The sequence below is a fragment of the Natator depressus genome, chromosome 2 (assembly GCF_965152275.1).
Source record: "Natator depressus isolate rNatDep1 chromosome 2, rNatDep2.hap1, whole genome shotgun sequence".
NCBI lineage: Eukaryota > Metazoa > Chordata > Testudines > Cheloniidae > Natator > Natator depressus.
In genome coordinates this window covers 200,376,921-200,398,113 of record NC_134235.1, presented here as the reverse complement: position 1 = coordinate 200,398,113, position 21,193 = coordinate 200,376,921, and the positions used below count along the sequence as shown (strand labels likewise).

Below are 21,193 nucleotides of genomic sequence, written 5' to 3'. Positions count from 1 at the left end.
AACATCTTTTGCCAGAAGGACTGAGTTAGTTCCAGAGTGTACCAATCCCCAGTTATCATGGTTAGAGCTGTCAAAAAGTGGTTTGATGGTAATTGGGAGTGGATACAAAGTGACTGAGAGAAATGAAAAGGAGATAAACAAGAGACGAGAGATGTGCATTATACTCCCTTAATTCCTCTATTTTCTTAATGCTTCCTGGGGATGATAATCTAGGTCATTGTCAGAATAATTTGACTCGTTATCAGAAATAGTATTTTATCATGCTGACTTCTGGCCTTTAAATAAAAGGGAAATTAACGTTCATTAAAATTATTTAGCAAGTATGCTTTTCTCTTTGTTCCTCTATTATGCTTTTCCCTTAAGACATTCAGTGTCTGTGCTGTGGTTGGAATTTATCAATAATTCAGTATTCATGAGTAAAACTTTACCTTCAACATTTTATGCTCCTTGCCATTCCCCCTCCTTAACTCAGCACTCACATAAAAGTTAATATTTTTCTCACTGCTAAATACTGAAAGAAATAGGAGAAATATTCTGTACTTTTTTCTTGATTAAAGAATCTTTTTATGCTTTCTGGTTTTAGCCTCATTATCATTTAAATATGAAAACTGTTTTAGGTTAACTAGAAAATATTTTCTCATGACTGGGACTTTTTTCCACTTTGACCTATACATTCCTTCCTTTCCTCTTCAAAATTCCCCTTGTTTTGGCTTTGATTTATAACTGGAAATGTGCCCAGCAACATTGGATTTGCACAGTCGAGCTGTTATACACCCTTTATTACTTTCTTTTTGAAAAGAGTCATAGTTTAGCTGAAAGAAAAGGAGTACTTGTGGCACCTTAGAGACTAACAAATTTATTTGAGCATAAGCTCACTTCATCGGATGCAGCTCACGAAAGCTTATGCTCAAATAAATTTGTTAGTCTCTAAGGTGCCACAAGTACTCCTTTTCTTTTTGCGAATACAGACTAACACGGCTGCTACTCTGAAACCCATAGTTTAGCTGGTAAATCACATTATTTTAAAATATTTAAATGCATTGCTTGAAAACAAATTTTAGATAATTATTTTAACCTATAAACAAAATATGAGGGCTGTCAAGCAATTAAAAAAATTAATTGTGATTAGTCGCACTGTTAAACAATAATAGAATAACATTTATTTGAATATTTTTTGATGTTTTCTACATTTTCAAATATATTGATTTCAATTACAACACGGACTACAAAGTGTACAGCGCTCACTTTATATTTATTTTTATTACAAATATTTGCACTGTAAAAAACAAAAGAAATAGTATTTTTCAATTCACCTAATACAAATACTGTACTGCAATCACTTTATTATGAAAGTTGAACTTACAAATGTAGAATTATGTACAAAAAAAACTTCATTCAGAAATAAAACAATGTATAACTTTAGAGTCTACAAGTCCACTCAGTCCTACTTCAGCCAATCACTCAGACAAACAAGTTTGGTTATCATTTGCAGGAGACGGTGCTGCCCACTTCTTGTTTACAAAGTCACCTGAAAGTGAGAACAGGTGTTCGCATGGCACTGTTGTACCCGGTGTTGCAAGGTATTTACGTCCCAATATGCTGAACATTCGTATGCCCCTTCATGCTTCAACCACTGTTCCAGAGGACATGAGTCCATGCTGAGGACAGGTTCTGCTCGATAATGATCCAAAGCAGAACAGACCGACACGTATTCACTTTCATCATCTGAGTCAGATGCCACCAGCAGAAGGTGAATTTTCTTTTTTGGTGGTTCAGGTTCTGTTGTTTCCACATCTGAGTGTTGCTCTTTTAAGACTTTTGAAAGCATGCTCCACACCTCATCCCTCTCAGATTTTGGACGGCACTTCAGATTCTTAAACCTTGAGTTGAGTGCTGTAGATTTTTAGAAATCTCACATTGGTACCTTCTTTGCGTTTCATCAAATCTGCTGTGAAAGTGTTCTTAAAACATACATGTGCTGGGTCATCATCCAAGACTGCTATAACATGAAATATATGGCAGAATGCGGGTAAAACAGAACAGGAGACAATTCTTCCCCAAGGATTTCAGTCACAAATTTAATTAATACATTATTTTTTTAAAGAGCATCATCAGCATGGAAGCATGTGCTCTGGAATGGTGGCTGAAGCATGAAGGGGCATACGAATGTTTAGCATATCTGGCACGTAAATACCTTGCAACACCAGGTACAAGAGCCATGTGAACATACTGTTCTCACTTTCAGGTGAGATCGTAAATAAGAAGCAGGCAGCAGTATCTTCCATAAATGTAAAAAAACTTGTTTATCTTAGCGATTGGCTGAACAAGAAGTAGGACTTAGTGGACTTGTAGGCGCTAAAGTTTTACATTGTTTTGTTTTTGAGTACAGTTATGTAACAAAAATAATCTACATTTGTAAACTACACTTTCATGATAAAGAGATTGCACTACAGTACTTTTATGAGGTGACTTGAAAAATACAATTTCTTTTGTTAAAAATTTTTACAGTGCAAATATTTGTAATCAAAAATAATAATATAAAGTGAGCACTGTACACTTTGTATTGTGTTGTAATAGAAATCAATATATTTGAAAATGTAGAAAACATCCAAAAATATTTAATAAATTTCAATTGGTATTCTATTGTATAACAATGTGAATAATCGGGATTAATTTTTTTGAGTTAATTCTGTGAATTAACTGCAATTAATCGACAGCCCTACAAAATATGAATTTTAAGAAAAAAACATTTTAAAAATAAAATGTAACCTAGAAAGTTAGGTCACTCTGAAGTATTACATTTACATAACAACACAAATATTACTCACCACTCAAAAATCTACACTCTAAATCTTCTATAGGATGATTCTAAAATGCATATAGTAGCTAAAAAAAATTGTGAACAATGTGCTATTAGTGGAATATTTAGATTAAACAGTCACCCACTTTAAGTTTTAAATCTATTGACACGTTCATAAAAAAGTTAAGTAGTGCAAAAGAAAGAAAATTGTTGGAGGGTTTTTGAAGCTTAAGTCCTAGTTGTCATAGACATATACACAATACTAATATGGTACTGTGGAACATAAGTAAAATCTAATGGGCTATTTCATAGGGCTGCAAAGAGGTGTTTTGCCCTTTTTTGTTTTATTGAACACTTAAAATGTATTGTACTATATATTTTGCTGTATATGGACAGGGATTTCATGACAGAGTCCATCAGAATGTTTGACATACGTTAGTGTCAATAAATGTACACTAAAAAAATCTTTACCTTGGCAAATTTGAACCTCTTGGGATGAGTCTTTTTTTAAAAAGGCTATGTATTTGGTACAACTGATTGGAAACATTGTGTAACAAAGTAGAACTGGCGGAAAGGGGAAAAGCACAAAAAAGAGATGGGTACAAAATTCAGAGGCAGAGTTAGACTGCCTTGTGCCCTTTTAAAAAGGCAAAGTTCAACATGTGCACGCCAAATAATTAACTAAAGGGATCTAGGATGTGTTTTGCATGTTTAATACCCATTCTGAATTTTAAATCGCTATATGGGGGGGTTGGTATAAAAGTTACAGCCTCTCAGGCACTTTGTATTTGAATAATATTGTGAGGAAGGTCATTCCAGATGCTAGTGGAGATATGTGTATGTATAGTGGTGGAGGGAGTAGAAGAGAGCAAAACCAGACTTTGTCTTTGCCCCACCAAAGTAACTGCACGCCCTAAACCTCAGGAGCAAAGGGATGGCTTCTTCTTAGTGGCCTTGGAGAGGCACAATTGACCCTGCACAGGCTGGGGAAAATTTAGAACCAAGACCCTGCCCTGCTACCCATAGGCCAGCAAAACTGACCTGCTGTGTGGGGCACGCTGCACTATACAGAAGGATGGTTTAGCATGCACAGCCCTTCCTTTGCTCCCTGCAGCTCCTCAAGGGATCGCAGGCACAATCTCTTCCAGAACTTGCCCTGGAGCAGTGCAGCTTTGTAATGCCACAGTGTGGAGCAGTGTAAAAAGCAGACCATCTAGCCTTGTGTTAGGGCAAATTGTTGAAGTCCTTCCCATGACCATTCTTTTTGGTCCCAAACTATGATAGCAAACGTCCTATTTTTTTTTTTATACAGTTTACATTGTATCAGACTAGTGTTCGGAAACTGAAATTAAAAAGGAGTAGATTCATTAGCTGGCACATCTAGGAGTGGACAAGACTTATAAATCCATAAAGAAAGTAAGTCCTTGGGGCCAGGTCTTGATGGACAAAAAGGTGCTTTCTTCAGTTGTATTAGCTCATTCGAATTAGCTTAACGTAACTGGAAAGTTCCCTTAGCTCTCATTAAGGTCCTGATCCTGCAAACACTCATACAAGTGGTTAACTTCACTACCTTGAGTCGTCCCATTAACTTCAACAGCACTACTCATGGTAGTAAAGTTAAACAGGTACGTAAATATTTGCAGAATCGAAGCCTAAGGGCATGGCTACCCTGGAGCTGAAGGTGTAACTTCCAGTTTGGGTAGACATACGGATGCTAATTTTGATCAAGCTAGCATGTTAAAAATTGAAGTGTCTCTGCAGCGGCGTGAATGGCAGGAGTGAGTCCTACCCTGAAACCTGGGTACTTATTTGAGCAACTAGCCTATCTTGCTGCCCATACCACCATGGCCCCGCTGCTATATTTAGCGTGCTAGCTCGATCAAAGCTGGAGCACATATGTCTACGCAAGCTGGAAATTACACCTCCAGCTCCACTGTAGACACACTCTAGAGACACAGGCTAGCACCTTTTAGAATGTTTCCGCTCCTTGTGATATAGACTCAGGAGGGAGTTAACTCAATTAAGTTAACATAACTGAAGAAAACGTACTTTTTGTCCATTGAGACGTGGCCTGAGCTAGTCAAGTAGCAGCAAATGGGGAATTGCATATATTCTAGAGTTACCTTTTACAAAACAGGATCTCACTTTTTATAACAGAAATTAACATAGGACCAGATTCTACCTCACTTATTATTATTACTACACAGTCTTCTGCATTTCCCATTACCACAGATTTCAAGTGGTGTCGTGCCCGATTCTATATTGATAGTAATGTTTGTTGAACCCTGTGCCAGCACAGAGTCCCAGGAACATCAATGGGGACCAAAGGAGATGCCTCGGGACATTAGCATGCAGTTTATTGTAGGATAGGGGCCCAGTGCAGGACAGAATTTGGCCCATTATTATTGTAGAACCTTAGAAGTGATCTCAGTTTTCATTGCAACATATAAAACTTAGAGACGCAGTAAGAGTTTTAATTATGGCATGTACACTCAATGTTTTTTTTTCATAAGTCTGTTGTTTTTCTTAAAATTACACCTTTGTGAGAAGTGGAATTTTCATTGTCCCAAAACAAAACTGGTAACGGATTCAATTCTGTTCCCACTGAAGCCAATGGGAGTTCTGCCACTGATTTCAAAGGGATTCAGTTGAGGCCCCAGAGCTGAGGTAAAGTGTTCCTGCTTTTCAACTGAAAGTCTGAAAATTTCTTCTTCTCTTTTAATACAAAAGAAAAAAAGCTTCAAAACCAGGTTAGGTAACCAAAAAATTGTCTGAAAGCAGCTCTGCATATTTCATATGAAGAGCACACGTGTCAGCACAAGGCAGTTCTTGATTTGCTGCTGTAGTATTGTTATTACTGGATTCACTCTGTGGCTTTGGTGAAATCACTTAACTTTTCTGCCTTAGTTTCCTCATCTGTGAAATAGAGATAATCCCTACCTCACAGTGGTATCACAACTATTAATGACTGTGTAAAGCGTTGTACACCTGCAGATTCTCAGAGAAAGATGGAAGGGACATTAAAGAGACCATATGGAAGCAATGGTAGTTGAGAGATGAAAGTAAAGGAAACAGAGAAGAGCATCACTAATGAAGACAAAATGTAATATGTGTGTAAGAGAGAGAGGATTAATATGAAGAAGAAACTACTTTTCCATGAAAGAAGGGAGAGAAAGAATAATAGAAAGAAAGGAGATATAAATACGGAAAATGAAAGTAGATGGCCTGAAGATAAATAGAGTGAGTCAGACAGTGGGAGGAGGGAGACGAAGAAACTAAAGAAGGGAATAAGCAGGAAAACACATTTTTAGACTAATAAATTTTGTTGAACTATCTCACAGACAACTCAGATCTCTGGACAGTAAGTTTGGAGCAAAGGGATGGCATTTTGAGCACTTACGCAATATTAATACTATTGAGTCCCCTGCATTCTATAACTAAATAGTGGTGGGAAAAGACAAGAAAAAAGTTTTCCAGAATGTACATCAGACCCCTTCATTATTGGGGTGAATATTGACCCCAAAACCTCAGCTCATATTGAGAATTGTCCCTTGCTGTTTCTTTTGAAAAGTTGGCAGTATGCAAGGACACCAGCACACGCAGTTCAACGCTATTCTTTATACACAGACGAGTCTCGTGACAGTCCAAAAATTTGAAAGGGTGCGGGGGGACTCAAAAAGGTATCTTGATGATTCTTCAAAAAGCCTATGCCCGGTTCAGTAGAAAGTGGTGTGATCATACGGACGCAGGTACAAGACTAAAAATATAATCCTATCTCCTATCTATGACTGCCTCGAAACCCTTGCACAGTATAAAATAACTCCAGGATCAGTTCGGCAGTCATTTCTCAGGCAAAACTCTCATTTACTGTGACCAAAGTCTTACTTTCAGCATCAGCCTTAAGAGTCCGTCTGAGCTGAAGTGTTGTTTTTAAGAATACAGAGCCTTATTTTTTATGAACATTGAAAGTAATGGTCAGCCAAACTTCAGAGACAGTTCAGATATGTATCTTAAGTTACATTAATGCTTATCCAAACTTCTTGAAATTTCATCTAGAAATCTCAAAAGATCACACTTTTGACTTGTGAGATAACAGTATTTCTCTGTTTCAGCTCGACCAGAAATGCTGCAAAACCAGCCTTTCTCATGGTATTTCATTTTGGTACATGTAATTTCAGCCAAAACATGGAGATGTGAAAGTAACATTAAATAAATAAATTTAACTGAAATTTTGGGGCCTCAAAATCAATGGTAGATGAGGGTGCTCAGCAACTCTCAAGTTTGGGTCTTCGGTGAAAATAATAATGACCATTTCCCATTGTGCAAGAAAAGACAAAGATATAATCAGCTGCCGACTTCTAAATACTCTACAGTGTGATCAGTTAAATGATACCTTTATGTGAAGTGAACAAGCAGGCCTTTAATATCCTAGAAACTGTGGTGTAGTTTAACCAGGATGTAAAACCGTGCAGTTTTAATAATACCGAACAACCTTTTACAATTATCTTTCATAAAAGATTAGCTTTTGTAACACTTTGTGAAGCAAGAGATACTGAGAATCTAAAGATTAGCGATATCCCTCAAATAGACAATTTCGCATTTGTAGTTAAATGTAGCTCACGAAAGCTTATGCTCAAATAAATTTGTTAGTCTCTAAGGTGCCACAAGTCCTCCTTTTCTTTTTGCGGATACAGACTAACACGGCTGCTACTCTGAAACCACAAAAATTGCATAGTTACACATCTAAAATTGGTAGCATTGCAGTCATAGATAACTGTCTGCAATTTTGTATCCACAACATTATGTTGGAGGCCACATTTTAAAATGTAAGCCTAAAATTCCAAGGGCAAGGTTCTCAGTTGATGTAAATCAGTATCAATGAAGCTATGCTATTTGCACCGGCTGGTGATCTAGCTTTAAATGAATGTTAACTGATCCCTGTAAGACAACCTCTGAATGGAGCAAGAAGTGATAGAAACACATATATATCAGCAAGGCTTACCACCAATAAGTGTTTCCCATTAGTATATGTTGTAGTGAAAGCTAATACATTTCAGAAGTATAATTTGAGTTGGTCAAATGTACCTGTTTAAGCATTTTAGTACCAAAAGAGATGAAAAAATTAGCATTACTTTAAGCTAAATAGTGACTGCTTTACAGCTGCAATTAGTTACATAATTACTGACTACATGGATAAGTAGGAGTAATTTGTTGTCAAGCTATGCTAAGTGAAAATGTAGTTTTTAATTATCAAACTAGAAAGATAGTAAGATATTTAAAAATACTTTAAAAAAGGAATAGCAATGTTATCAGTTAATACACACTCATTTCAGAAAAAAGTAAAGTGAAACAGGAAAATGGGAAAAAAGCATTAGTTTGGTTTATTAATTAATACATGTTTTCCAAGACAAATGGATGGAAATATTTGAGTATGTTTGTAGCTGTTACCACTGAACTTGAGAGCAAATGGTGCAATACCATTGAAGCCGTTAGTTACACAAGGGATTAATTTGGCCAAGACAGTTAGTAAGTAAAATCTATAACGTTTGTTGTATTTTTGTTCAATTTTGTTTGGTATTATTTTCAGACAGATAGCTCTGATTTCATAATATGGCAGATGTTTGAATTGCAGGAGCTGTGATTTCTTGATGCAACACACTAATGCAAAATGCAATAATGCTGTGAGTGGTGCTGTAGACGTAGCAGGGCCATATTAGCAAGCTGTATGCTTGATTGAAAATTGTATATCGTTTATTTGGAAAAGGGCAATAACTGCACTTTCCCCAACTAAATATACTTGATGAAAATTTAAAATAATAAACTTTTTCCCCAGCCAGTAGTGACCTTTCAACAAAGTACCCAGGGGATTAAAAAAAAAAGAAAAGAAAAGAAAGGAAAGGGTTAGTCAACAGAGAGGAAGCATTAGCAGCCTCAGTGTGCACAATTTATTTTGTTAAATAAAGTCTCTAGGCAGATCTAGCCCATACTGTGTCCATTTACACAGGACTATACTCGACTATTTACTGTGCTGTTCAATGAAAATTAAGTGCATGCTGTATCATGCAAAGGGCTCTAAAGGTGCCAGTGTTAATTTTGCACTATATAGCCATATTTTAAATAACAAAAAGATCACCGTTATAGGTTCTTTAAAATGCAGTTGTTGAAGCAAGTGTTTTGTGCAAAAGGCAGCTGAGGAAACTGTGTTCTGTCTGTTCTTTTCATGCCATTTTACCCTTCTTGTACTGATATGGGGATTGTAGTAAAATGAGACTGACTGTGACTTTATTGAATAAGGATCTATTTTTTTTTTGTTTGTTTTGTCTGTGTGAGATCAGTTTAGTTATTTAGGTGGTTTGGTCGAAGGAGTAGTTTGCCTATGTCTGTAATTGATTCTGACGTGCAAAAGCAGATGTTTGCCCAACTTTTGCCTAGAATGTCTACACAAATTATTCCTTTTGATTCCTTTGGCTTTTGTTTAATGATTCTTTTTTTTTTTAAATGGTGCAAATGCCCACATGACGGAGCCATGCCATAATCCTATTGTACTAATACCTATGGGATATTCAAAATATTAGAACTTTGAAACTGCATGGGGTGGGGGGGGCAAATTTTGCCCTCAGTACCCTAGTCCAGTCCCCCTGAAATCAAGAGTAATTGTGCAAGTGTATTGGAAAGCAGCATGAGAGCAGAGATTTTCTTCCACTGAATTCTATCTCCCTCTCTTTCCAATAGTCTGTTGCAGAGTGTGTGTCTTTCGGAAGGTTTCTGATTTTATTTTAGCTAGTCCAGTAAAAGGAATGACTACGACTGCTTGGATTATTTGTTTTATTTTTGTCCATTTTGATAGTGGACTAAACCCAGTTACCACTTCTGCATCTGCACTGAACTAAATGTAGATGACACAAAAGAAACACATCAACTAGCAAAAAAGAAAAAAAAAGTTTTAAAAGTAATTTGTTTCTATGCCATACAGTATCCAGTTCTGCATTATGATAGGCCTATTGTGAGATAAGAGAACATAAAGATCAAAGCACATTTATTTTCCCAGGATTTATTTCATACAGACTTTGGAAAGAAGTGTATACTGTATGCTGAAGACTTACTCCTACTGAATCCTTTGTCGTTTATCTCTTTTACTTGTTCCATCTGTCAGACCATCTGCCTCCTGATGACCCCATTTTTTTTTATTGTATTACAGGTCTACACATTCCGAGGTCCACACTGGTGTGAATATTGTGCCAATTTCATGTGGGGGCTCATCGCTCAGGGAGTCAGGTGTTCAGGTAGCTTTATGCATTTAATTTATCTTGGTTCTTTCTTCTGAAAAATAAAAGTGTAAGATCTGGGAGGGAGGAATGGGGGACAATTTCATAAAATGTAACAAGAAATTGCTATCTAATTAGTCCAAAGGCTGAATTTGCTGTAGTTTAGCCCTTTCCAAGAAGTGCTGAGCACTAGGCACACATTTTAACAGTAACAGTAAGGAATGGGAATTGTACAGAAATCAGGATCCAGTCCCAGTGTTAGCAAGGGAGAATAATGGGGAAGACGGAGGGAGATCTTTCTAGTTTTCATATCTGAAGAACAGAGAAATTAGCAGCACCAGTTTTTTGTTTTGTTTTTTTAACTTATCCTGTTTGTTTCTGGACTCCTGTGGGGCCTTACAAGAATATGTAAACATATTGGGAAGAAGATGGTGCTATATTTTCCCTTGGAAAACTTGATCCTTTTTTGCCCTAAACAAAGGACTTTGATATATTGTCCTGTTTGTTTTCCTGCTTAGTTGGCTTAGAAGTAGAGGCATCTCTCTATGGACATCTTTATAACAGTACGTTGGCAATGTGTAGGCCCCAGTATTTTGGTTTAGGTTTTTCATCAGCATCTTGTAAATCATCTTCCTTATGGTAGTGCCAGGTTTTGTTTTATATGTTTTTACATCTTCAGAAACAAGATCTGAAGATGGCACAAAGCCAGCCTGCAGCTAGACTTCATAATTCATCCTTTTGCCACTCACTGTTGAAAAATGTCCTTCTCTGGGAAAAGACGATCACCTTTGACCAATAAAAATACCATATGTTGCTACAAACCTCAAAATATCCTACCTCGTAGAAAAGAAAAAATGTTACCCTCATTTCCAAAAGAATTAATTTCCTGGTTTTTCTTTTTCTTTGTTAACCTTTTAATAGATTTTTTATTTTATTTTTTTCATTTGTTTGCTACATTGCTACAATAAACCAAGAACCATTACTCCATGATTTTGTTTGATGCAGGAATGGAAATTTTTTTTTTATGCATCACATGCAAATTTTGGTAACTAAATTCTGCTAACCGAAATTCTCCTTCCACTTTCAGCTGAAGATAGTGCTCCCTCTCAAATCCTGTCCTAACCTTATGAGTGTTACTGTGCACTGATTAACAGCGGCGACTTGCAACCCACATCAGACTGAATCTGAGGGGTGGGTGAAGTGACGCCACATAAAATTTGTATAGCAATTTGAGGGTCGTTTAAGTTAAAAGTTGATTTATAAATTTAAAGTATCGATATGTGCATGGCCCACTTATTATTGTACTTTACTACTTCATCTTCTCTAGCTACAGACGGGTCAGAGGCAAGACAAAGAGTATAAAAATGGAATTAAAAAAAGGAAAATTAATAACCATTTACTGATCCGGCTATTTAATCCTCAGTGTAAATTGGTAAAAATTGACCATGTGGATCTAATGAATATTGTTGGATTTGTTCCCCTAATTTAAAATATCTAACCTATGAAAAGGCTTACTTATTTAGTATGAAGCTTAACACTTCCCCGTATTAGATTACCAACATTTAACTCTAAGTAGACAAACAAGGTTTTTTTTTTTAACCTCACATGAAATGTTTTGCAAGAACATTGAAAACAATAAAGGGAGTATCCTAAATGCAGCTGGCCAGATTTACTTAGATGTCACTGAACAATAATCCATTATGCAGTAGTTTCTGTCTGAAGAGACCAAATAAACTAAACTGATTCCATTAAACTTATAGAAGATTTGTTGTTGTCTTTTAGGGATAATTTGATTTTGTTTGATTGACATTTTATGGAACATAATATTGAGATGTGTTTCAAGTAATTCAGAGAGTTTTTAAAATTTTAATAGTTCAGCCAGTAATCAATATGCAAAAGGTATATTTGCCTTACCAGTGATAAGTTCAGGAATGTTAAGGAGCCCTGAATGATTATAGCATAAGGGCCTTGGTTAATAACAAGCACACTTTTGCTTTGCTCCTCTACACACACTATCAGTGAGAAGCAGAACTAGAAATGCTTTACAGTAGAAAGCAAACTTCTGTGAAAAGTACATTGGAGTGCAGTGTTTGTTCCTGACCCTGGTTTTTCCTAACACCCTTTGGGGCAGATGCAAGATAGTCATCTGGGCTCTTCTCACTAACTTTTTTCAGGGATCCTCCATCCTCTTCCCTCTTCAGAATCTCAGCATTGCAGTGACCCTCTCTTCGGGGTGTTGGATGTCACCAAGTCCTGTCAATGTTATTGAGTGAGTCAGCCACAGGAGTCACTAGAGAGCGATGTGACGAGTTTTTGTGTTTGTTCTGGTTTTTTCTGAGGGATGAGGGTTTTCCTATTTGTTTGTATAGGCTCATGAAATCATTACCTAGCAAAACCTATCAATGGAAGTGTTAATTCTGGCAAAACTTTGTTCACAGACTGTGGGTTGAACGTACACAAACAGTGTTCCAAATATGTGCCCAATGACTGTCAACCAGACCTCAAGAGGATCAAGAGAGTCTACTGCTGTGACCTCACTACACTAGTGAAGGCCCACAATACACAGAGACCAATGGTTGTGGATATATGCATTCGAGAAATAGAAGCAAGAGGTTTGCATGATTTTCTTTGTTAGACTAGAGTGGAGTGTCGCCAGGTCTATAATGTTACATGAATTGTGATCGAGGATTAACAGATACACATAAAAATTAAATCAACTTTGAATTACATGTTAAGTTGGGAGAAAAAAATAGGCCCAAGTAAACGGAAGAGTGGACAGGAGTAGGTTTTTGAGTAAAAGTTCTACTGTTTTGCATTGGCTAGTAAAGTCCAGTTCTGTCATTTCCAAATGCAAATTATTTAAATTGCTTTTAAAAAAATATATTAGATATGTCTTCTAAAATGCAAACTATTCATGTCATACTTTTTAAAAGGACAAACTTTAAACTCACTTGTGTGTCTTTTCACTTGGTTCATTTCCCTTTGACAGATATATGGACAATATTTTCATTTCAAAGCAATCAGAGTTTAATTCCATGCAAGTTACGAATAGTTTTAAACTATTTCAGAACATCATGTGTGAGAGAACACAAATGAATGGAAATGGCTCATACAAAACATGAAAGAGGAGTGCAACATTTTGTGACCCGTGGCAAGCCTCTCTTCTAGTGAAATTCACATTACATTCTGTTTCTGACTGATGAATGACATAGCCAAGCAACGTGTCACAGCCAAAAAGCCAGCTTGTGATTTGTCTTTTACTGAACTGACATGCATTCCACATTTACAAATTACGATAACCCCAAGTTATGCAAAATGATTACAAGCTAATGATCATGTATATGTTATTGGTGGCTTACATGTGAGTTGTGCCACCTGATAAGCCACGTTTCCTCTGTTAGTCATGTTTTGCACAGAGATCCCATGATGCTGAATTTTTGACATGATAGTAATCTGCATGGCAACACACTGCTGCCAGATAGGGGATTTCAAAGCAGTGTAGGGGATTTAGCCACACATCTTCCATTAAAATTAATAGAAGATGTGCAGCTAAATCCTCTGTACTGCTCTGCAAATCTCAGCCAGGATTATATCATCACTGCAAGAACAAGTGGAAAGGGAGGATGGGTTTGAGAGAGAACAGTTTTACTGAAACATAAGTATCTATAATGATAGCAAAGGACATATTAGAAAGCTATATTGCATTTGATATATAAATATTCTTTCTTTTACAAATGTCAATTCAGACTAAATTGGTTGTCCTCTTTCATTATCAATACCTTAACAGCTGTAAGAACTCTAAAAATCCCTCCTGTTGGGATATTGGTTTTGGTCATGATACAGCCTCAGTAGCTAAAAAAGGTTAGTGTCTCTTTGTTGGGTGATCATATGGGCATGGTCACAGTAAGGAATTAGTGAGTTAAAACAAGTAACAGCCATGTAAGCCACTTTGACTAGTAGTATCTGCTGCTGTCTTGAACCACCCTTCTTTCCTGTAGGGATGGGAACAGTGCAAGTAAGATTTGTGGAGGCTAGCAGCAAACAGGCAAAGGATAGTGGGAGGGATGGGTTGTGCGAAAGAACAGTGTATGCTGCACGTACCAGTTAAGATTGACAGCAAAATCAGAGAGGAAAAAGGACCACAGGAAGGTAGAGTTAATTGCTGGCATCACTATAGGTCATTAAGAACACAGACATAAGGAAGGCAGAATTTAAAGCTATAGTAATTACAGACCGAAAAACAAGAACTTAATAGGAAGTGATCATACCATATGTTGCCAGTATAGGCAAATTGTAGTATTTTGTAGCTGATACTGTGTATTCCCTACCAAACTAATAAAACCAGAAAATGTAACCAACTTGTAATCTTTAAAATTTACCTTAATTCTTCTTTAAAATACTCAGAAGTTTAACATTAAAATTATTGCTCGTCACATTTCATATATGGGATTATTAGCATAACATAAAATAACTGTGATGTTATTGATTTTAAGATTTGAATAGATTGAATATTTGTTGATATATGTATCTGTTGATAGCAGAAACAAAGCTAAATCAAATGTTTACCTTGCAGGTTTAAAGTCAGAGGGCCTTTACAGAGTCTCAGGGTTCACTGAACACATTGAAGATGTCAAAATGGCTTTTGATCGAGGTATAGTGTGTTTTAATATTAGATGGGTTTTCAGCTGACCTTTTGGTTTAAAGAGACACTGTTCTTATTGATCTCTGGGAGCTCAAATACCATGGTGAGGAAACTGGTCTATAAGCAGAAACCCAAAATGTTACCTATCTTTTTTCTGATGTTATTATTTTTTACCAATTTCCTTAGCACTGTTCACATGATTAAAATCATATTTCATAGTTGGAATTATGTAGATAAACACACAACAAATAAATGTAGATAGGGAAGTGAAAGGTTCAGATGACTGCTAATGGTCTAGAGCCTTTCACCTCTAGGTTACCACCTCAGACAGAGGCATTCCTGAATGTCTGGAAGGCATCTAGCACATTGTGGATGCTACCATAAACAAATAATAATGATCTTTGTTCAGGAAGGCAGACTGCAGTTGTCATTGTGCTGAATGTTATACTCAATGCTAAAATGGTCAAAGTGCAGTTGTCTTAATAGGCAAGCGGATTTACATCGTATATGGGAATTCACAGCAAGGGTCCAAAAAACTCTGCAAAATCTTTAGCTAATTTTATATAAAGAATGTTTACTTAAAAACCCACAGGATCCTGCAAACCACATAGGCCCCACCACTTAGCTAACAGCACTGTGTCTGTCTTTATGTGTGTTTCATAGGGAGACAAAGTGGGTGAGGTAATATCTTTCATTAGATCAGCTTCTGTTGGTGAGAGAGACAAGCTTTCGAGCTTATACAGAGCTCTTCTTCAGGTATTCAGCTCAGTGTAAGCTCGAAAGCTTGTCTCTCTCACCAACAGAAGCTGGTCTAATGAAAGATATTATCTCACCCACCTCATGCCTCTAATATCCTGGGATCAACATGGCTACAACAACACTGCGTACAATGTGTGTGTAATTCTCACACACACAGGCTACTTCTGTGTTTCCATGCTTCCCTGGAACTTGTCTGTGTACTGAATTGCACATGTATCCCATACCTGTGCTGAGTGTCCACATATGCTGAATGGGGAACGGGTACACGCTGTGTACAGGGCATATACCCGTGTCCACACTGCCTCTTTTTTTGTCCACCACATTAGTGCTATCGTTTCAGGGGCAGTAACCCAGAGTCCTGTGCATCACAGGAGACACTCCGGGAACCGCCTTGTTATGTGTTGCTGGTACTGTACTCCGCCTTCACACATTTGGCAATGGCAGCTCCCTCTCGCTTCCTCCAAACTGTGTTGGAGACATGGAGCACAGGTATGATGATGTGGTTCTGCTCTTGCTCACTGGACAAATGTTCCTGCGGTGCAGTACTGGACACTAGACAGAATCGGCCCACACAAATTTGAGACAGCTGACTGAGTCTGGGGGGAATGAAATCCGGTAGGATCCCAAGAAACAGGCGTGTTGAGTGCTGGGAGTGCAATGGTATGCCCACGGGAGGGCCACCGCTTCTGGTCCTGGAGAACCATCATGGTGTGCTGGGAATCCTGCTGACTCCTCCCTAATGTGTGGAAAACATGTTGATCATACTCAGAAAGCAAAGTGCACACATACAAGACGGGAACAGTAACTTTTATTTGACAAACATACATCAAACATAGAGCTAAAACAAGATCAAATACACAACAACAACATGTCAGATTCCCTCAAAGGTGGTCAATCGTTAACTTCTTCGAATATGTCTCCTTGCCCTTCCCCTCTCCCTAACAAGGGAGGAATGGCAGAAAAATATTGGAGGGTGGAGGGGAACAAATGGGGTTGTCTCCTGTGTGGGATCTGGGAACTGTTCACAAGCTGATCCACAAGAACTGGATCAGGCTCATCCTTCCCCTCCTGAATGCTCTGGGGGGTTCCCCTCTCGAGGGGTTTCAGGTGCCTGCAGGGGATGTTGTGCCAGGCATCGAGCATGTTCCTTCCTGTTAGGGATGGTGGTGGGATTCACTGCCTCAGCAGCAGCCTAGCAGGCAGATGGAGGAGGACTAGGAGAAGGAGGAGCTGCTGTTTGTTCATGCAGAGGAGCAGGTGCTACAGTGGTGGGCAGGGCCTAGAAGCATGCCGGTTGGACTAAGGATTTTCTGAGTGCGTGATCTTGTTCCCTCTGACGTACTCCCATTGCCTGTGAAACTCTCCATTTTCAGGAAAGCCTTAACCATGCCTAAGAGCCCAATCCTTCCTTGCTCTAAGAAACCTGAACTGCTCCTGACTTCCATCTATGCCAATGAACAGGTCTTTCTGTGTCTTCCTATGTGATCTCTGTGGAACTCCTGCCTTTCCACCAGAATGGCTTCTTTGTTGGCATCAGAATATCCCGCCAAGTCAAAGACGAGGGTAACAGTATATTGCATTTTTCCTTGGAAAGTAACTAAATTCCCCAACATCATGCAATTGTACTGTGGAAGCCACAACACTGGTACATTTTAGAATCCCAGGAATGCAGCTGTTACAACCCCCTCCTTCAGACTACTTTTGCAGCCCATTAGGAAGGAGCTGAGGTTAAAAAAAATGGTAAGATGCCTGCAGTACTGTTATTAAAGTGTTTTAATGTTTACAGTGCATGGATGAACCACCTAAGGTGGTGTTTGGTTCCTTTAAGGGTAACGTTACCAAGTCATCTTTCTGTTCTTTAAAGGCTGGCCATCACTTTGAGAACATGGCAGTTTTTGAGACTGGAATGGAAAAGAGTAGTGGCTTTCCAGTCCTGTGGAGGACACCTGGCCACCTATGTCAGAGATATATTTCTGATAATGGTGACCTATCTACATATTACTGAGTGGTGGGGTTTAGTGAGCTACAAAGTTGGACCAAGCACATTTGCCCTACTGAAAAACCATCTTGAATTTCTGCAACACCAAAAATTTGTTGAATTATGCTTACAGGACTGGGTGGCAATTCAAGAGAAAATTGACCATTCTATGCTAGCAGATGGAGTTGCCATGGAAGAGGAACGGAGAACCACAGAAAACATCCACCCACCACTTAATTCCCCCTGTGTCGCAAGAAAGTCCAGCCCCTGTGTCCAGTGAACAGCATTGAAAGGGACAGAGAAACAGAGAGTGACTCCAGAAGTGTATTTTCTTCCCTAAACTTCTGGATTAACACCACAAGTCAATCACCTCTCTGCTGCTAAGGGGCCTGGCATTTGTGCAACCACTGGAGTGGATGCTTCACTCACCCGTGCTTATCCTGGATTCTGCAGAGCGGCTCAGCATAGGGAGAGGCCAGACACCAGGTACTGGGAATGGTACAAAACATTTGAAGTGATCACAGGGAGAATGGACTGCTCTGATGTTCCTCGGACAACCGAACAGTTCCCTTTGTCTTCCCGGACGTAGGCAGGCCTGCACACAAGGAACTAAGCATCCCTATCCCCCCTCCATTCGGCTCCCATTCATAAGAGGAAGGAAAAACAGGATATGTGGTGGGAGAGGAATAATGTTGGATCATTGCACAACCATGTGTGTCATGAAACTGTTCTTTCCCCACCTGGGGCCTTATAGCACTCAGCCTCCCCCTTCTTCCCCCCCTATTCTGTGCAGCACCTGGACTATTGCTGTCAGTGATAGCCAAGAAATGCACAGACACAAGGGCCTGTTATGGCTTCTGTTAAATGCTTTCTAGTGGTTCATGGGATTTCAATAAAATCATTGATTTAAAGCTGTGTGCTGCTATGGGACCATGCTGAGGTGGGGTGGAGGGCTGGGCTGAGGCATATATCACCAGAGGAAGGGTGGGGGTCCATTGTAAAACTTACCAATGTCAGATTCTGGTTCCTACAGCAGCTCTGGGTCCTGGTGGGGGGGCTTCTTATCATAGAATCATAGAATATCAGGGTTGGAAGGGACCTCAGGGGGTCATCTAGTCCAACCCCCTGCTCAAAGCAGGACCAATCCCCAATTAAATCATCCCAGCCAGGGCTTTGTCAACCCTGACCTTAAAAATAGCTAAGGAAGGAGATTCCACCACCTCCCTAGGTAACGCATTCCAGTGTTTCACCACCCTCCTAGTGAAAAGGTTTTCCCGAATATCCAACCGAAACCTCCCCCACTGCAACTTGAGACCATTACTCCTTGTTCTGTCATCAGCTACCCATTGAGAACAGTCTAGAGCCATCCTCTTTGGAATCCCCTTTCAGGTAGTTGAAAGCAGCTATCAAATCCCTCCTCATTCTTCTCTTCCACAGACTAAACAGTCCCAGGCCCCTCAGCCTCTCCTCATAAGTCATGCGTTCCAGTCCCCTAATCATTTTTGTTGCCCTCCGCTGGACTCTTTCCAATTTTCCACATCCTTCTTGTAGTGTGGGGCCCAAACTGGACACAGTACTCCAGATGAGGCCTCGCCAATGTCAAATAGAGGGGATTGATCACGTCCCTCGATCTGCTGGCAGTGCCCCTACTTACACAGCCCAAAATGCCATTAGCCTTTTTGGCAACAAGGGCACACTGACTCATATCCAGCTTCTCGTCCACTATAATCCCGAGGTCCTTTTCCGCAGAACTGCTGCCTAGCCATTTAGTCCCTAGTCTGTAGCAATGCATGGGATTCTTCCGTCCTAAGTGCAGGACTCTGCACTTGTCTTTGTTGAACCTCATCAGATTTCTTTTGGCCCAATCCTCCAATTTGTCTAGGTCCCTCTGTATCCTATCCCTACCCTCCAGCGTATCTACCACTCCTCCCAGTTTAGTGTCATCTGCAAACTTGCTGAGGGTGCAATCCACACCATCTTCCAGATCATTTATGAAGATATTGAACAAAACCGGCCTGAGGACCGACCCTTGGGGCACTCCACTTGATACCGGCTGCCAACTAGACATGGAGCCATTGATCACTACCCGTTGAGCCCGACAATCTAGCCAACTTTCTATCCACCTTATATTCCATTCATCCAGCCCATACTTCTTTAACTTGCTGGCAAGAATACTGTGGGAGACCGTGTCAAAAGCTTTGCTAAAGTCAAGGAACAACACGTCCACCACTTTTCCCTTATCCACAGAGCCAGTTATCTCATCATAGAAGGCAATTAGATTAGTCAGGTATGACTTGCCCTTGGTGAATCCATGCTGACTGTTCCTGATCACTTTCCTCTCCTCTAAGTGCTTCAGAATTGAATCCTTGAGGACCTGCTCCATGATTTTTCCAGGGACTGAGGTGAGGCTGATTGGCCTGTAGTTCCCAGGATCCACCTTCTTCCCTTTTTTTAAAGATGGGCACTACATTAGCCTTTTTCCAGTCGTCCAGGACTTCCCCTGATCGCCATGAGTTTTCAAAGATAATGGCCAATGGCTCTGCAATCACATCCGCCAACTCCTTTAGCACGCTTGGATGCAGCGCGTCCAGCCCCATGGACTTGTGCTTGTCCAGCTTTTCTAAATAGTCCCGAACCACTTCTTTCTCCACAGATAATTCTTCAACCAGGACTGCCCAGTAGAGGTGCAGAATCACATGCTTCTCTTCCTCTGTGTCTCTTGGGGCTTCCTCTAGGAATTCCTCTGAGGTCTCCGCTGCCTCCTCACCCTGCCCATCATCGGTCCCATCCTACGATGAGGCCAGCGGGGTTGAGGAGGGGCTCATGAGTCAGTTCAGGCTCTGTACCTGCAACCCTGGAGAGCTCCCAGTCCAGCTCATCTCGTAGCATGGGTATGTGCTAAGTCAACTCCTGGAGCAATTGCTGGAGTCCTTCACCCTCCAGTACAAGAGCCTGATGTGTTTCATGTGCACCCAGCATTGGGATGGAATCTGGTGAATGCCAGCCATCTCCAGCCTCTGTGAAATCTCCTGGTACAGGTGAGTGTACCTGCCACCTACCTGGTGAAGGACAATCTGCTCCGAGCACACAGTGAGCACCCAGGTGTGCTCCAGAGACCAGGTAGTTGCTCTCGGACCACAATCACCTGTACTGATCAATCGATTTTAGTGGAAAACTGTTCTGTGGGAGTCAGGATAGGTTGCTACCACTGCTGGCAAGTGGGTTTCAGGGACTTTCCATTAAGGGTCATGCAGCAAAATGATCAGTGCACTATGGGAATCGCCCTGGAGTACTATCGCTACTCGTGTCCTGGTATACGGCCTTTGCCGCTGTCTACACTACACTGTAGAACAAGTACAGAACAAGTACAGGGTCATGCCACAGCGGAGGTGCTTACATACCCACACCCCTCATGCATGCTAGCTTTCATGCACTAGACTGTCCATCAGGAATGTGCCTCAGGGCTTCAGATGTGGACAATATGGGGGTTATGGTACAATAACACACATGTACCTGTGTTCAGTCTCAAGTGTAGATGGCTCTACATACACACACAAAATGCAGCTTTCCTTGTATACCTATCATCTTACCGTATTTGGGAGGATATTTCCTTTCTTGTGTGTGATATACCATCCTGCTCCTCTCCCATATATGGTATTTCCCTCCTGCTTTGTTTCTTCAAATATTATTTTTGCACTTTATACTTTTAAAAAGTTTCTTTAAAAAAAAAACACAACATTTAAAATGGT

At 39.7% G+C, this 21,193-nt stretch overlaps 1 protein-coding gene across 2 annotated transcripts in view; it reads left to right on the top strand.

Annotated features, from left to right (window-relative positions):
* Positions 1 to 21,193, top strand: part of CHN2 (chimerin 2) — a 195,018-nt gene that overhangs the window by 158,403 nt on the left and 15,422 nt on the right. For both annotated transcript variants that reach the window (XM_074945724.1, XM_074945723.1), the window contains 3 exons: positions 9,999 to 10,083; positions 12,504 to 12,677; positions 14,639 to 14,716. In XM_074945724.1, coding sequence (XP_074801825.1) covers positions 9,999 to 10,083; positions 12,504 to 12,677; positions 14,639 to 14,716 — 337 coding nt within the window. The remainder of the gene's footprint in view (positions 1 to 9,998; positions 10,084 to 12,503; positions 12,678 to 14,638; positions 14,717 to 21,193) is intronic.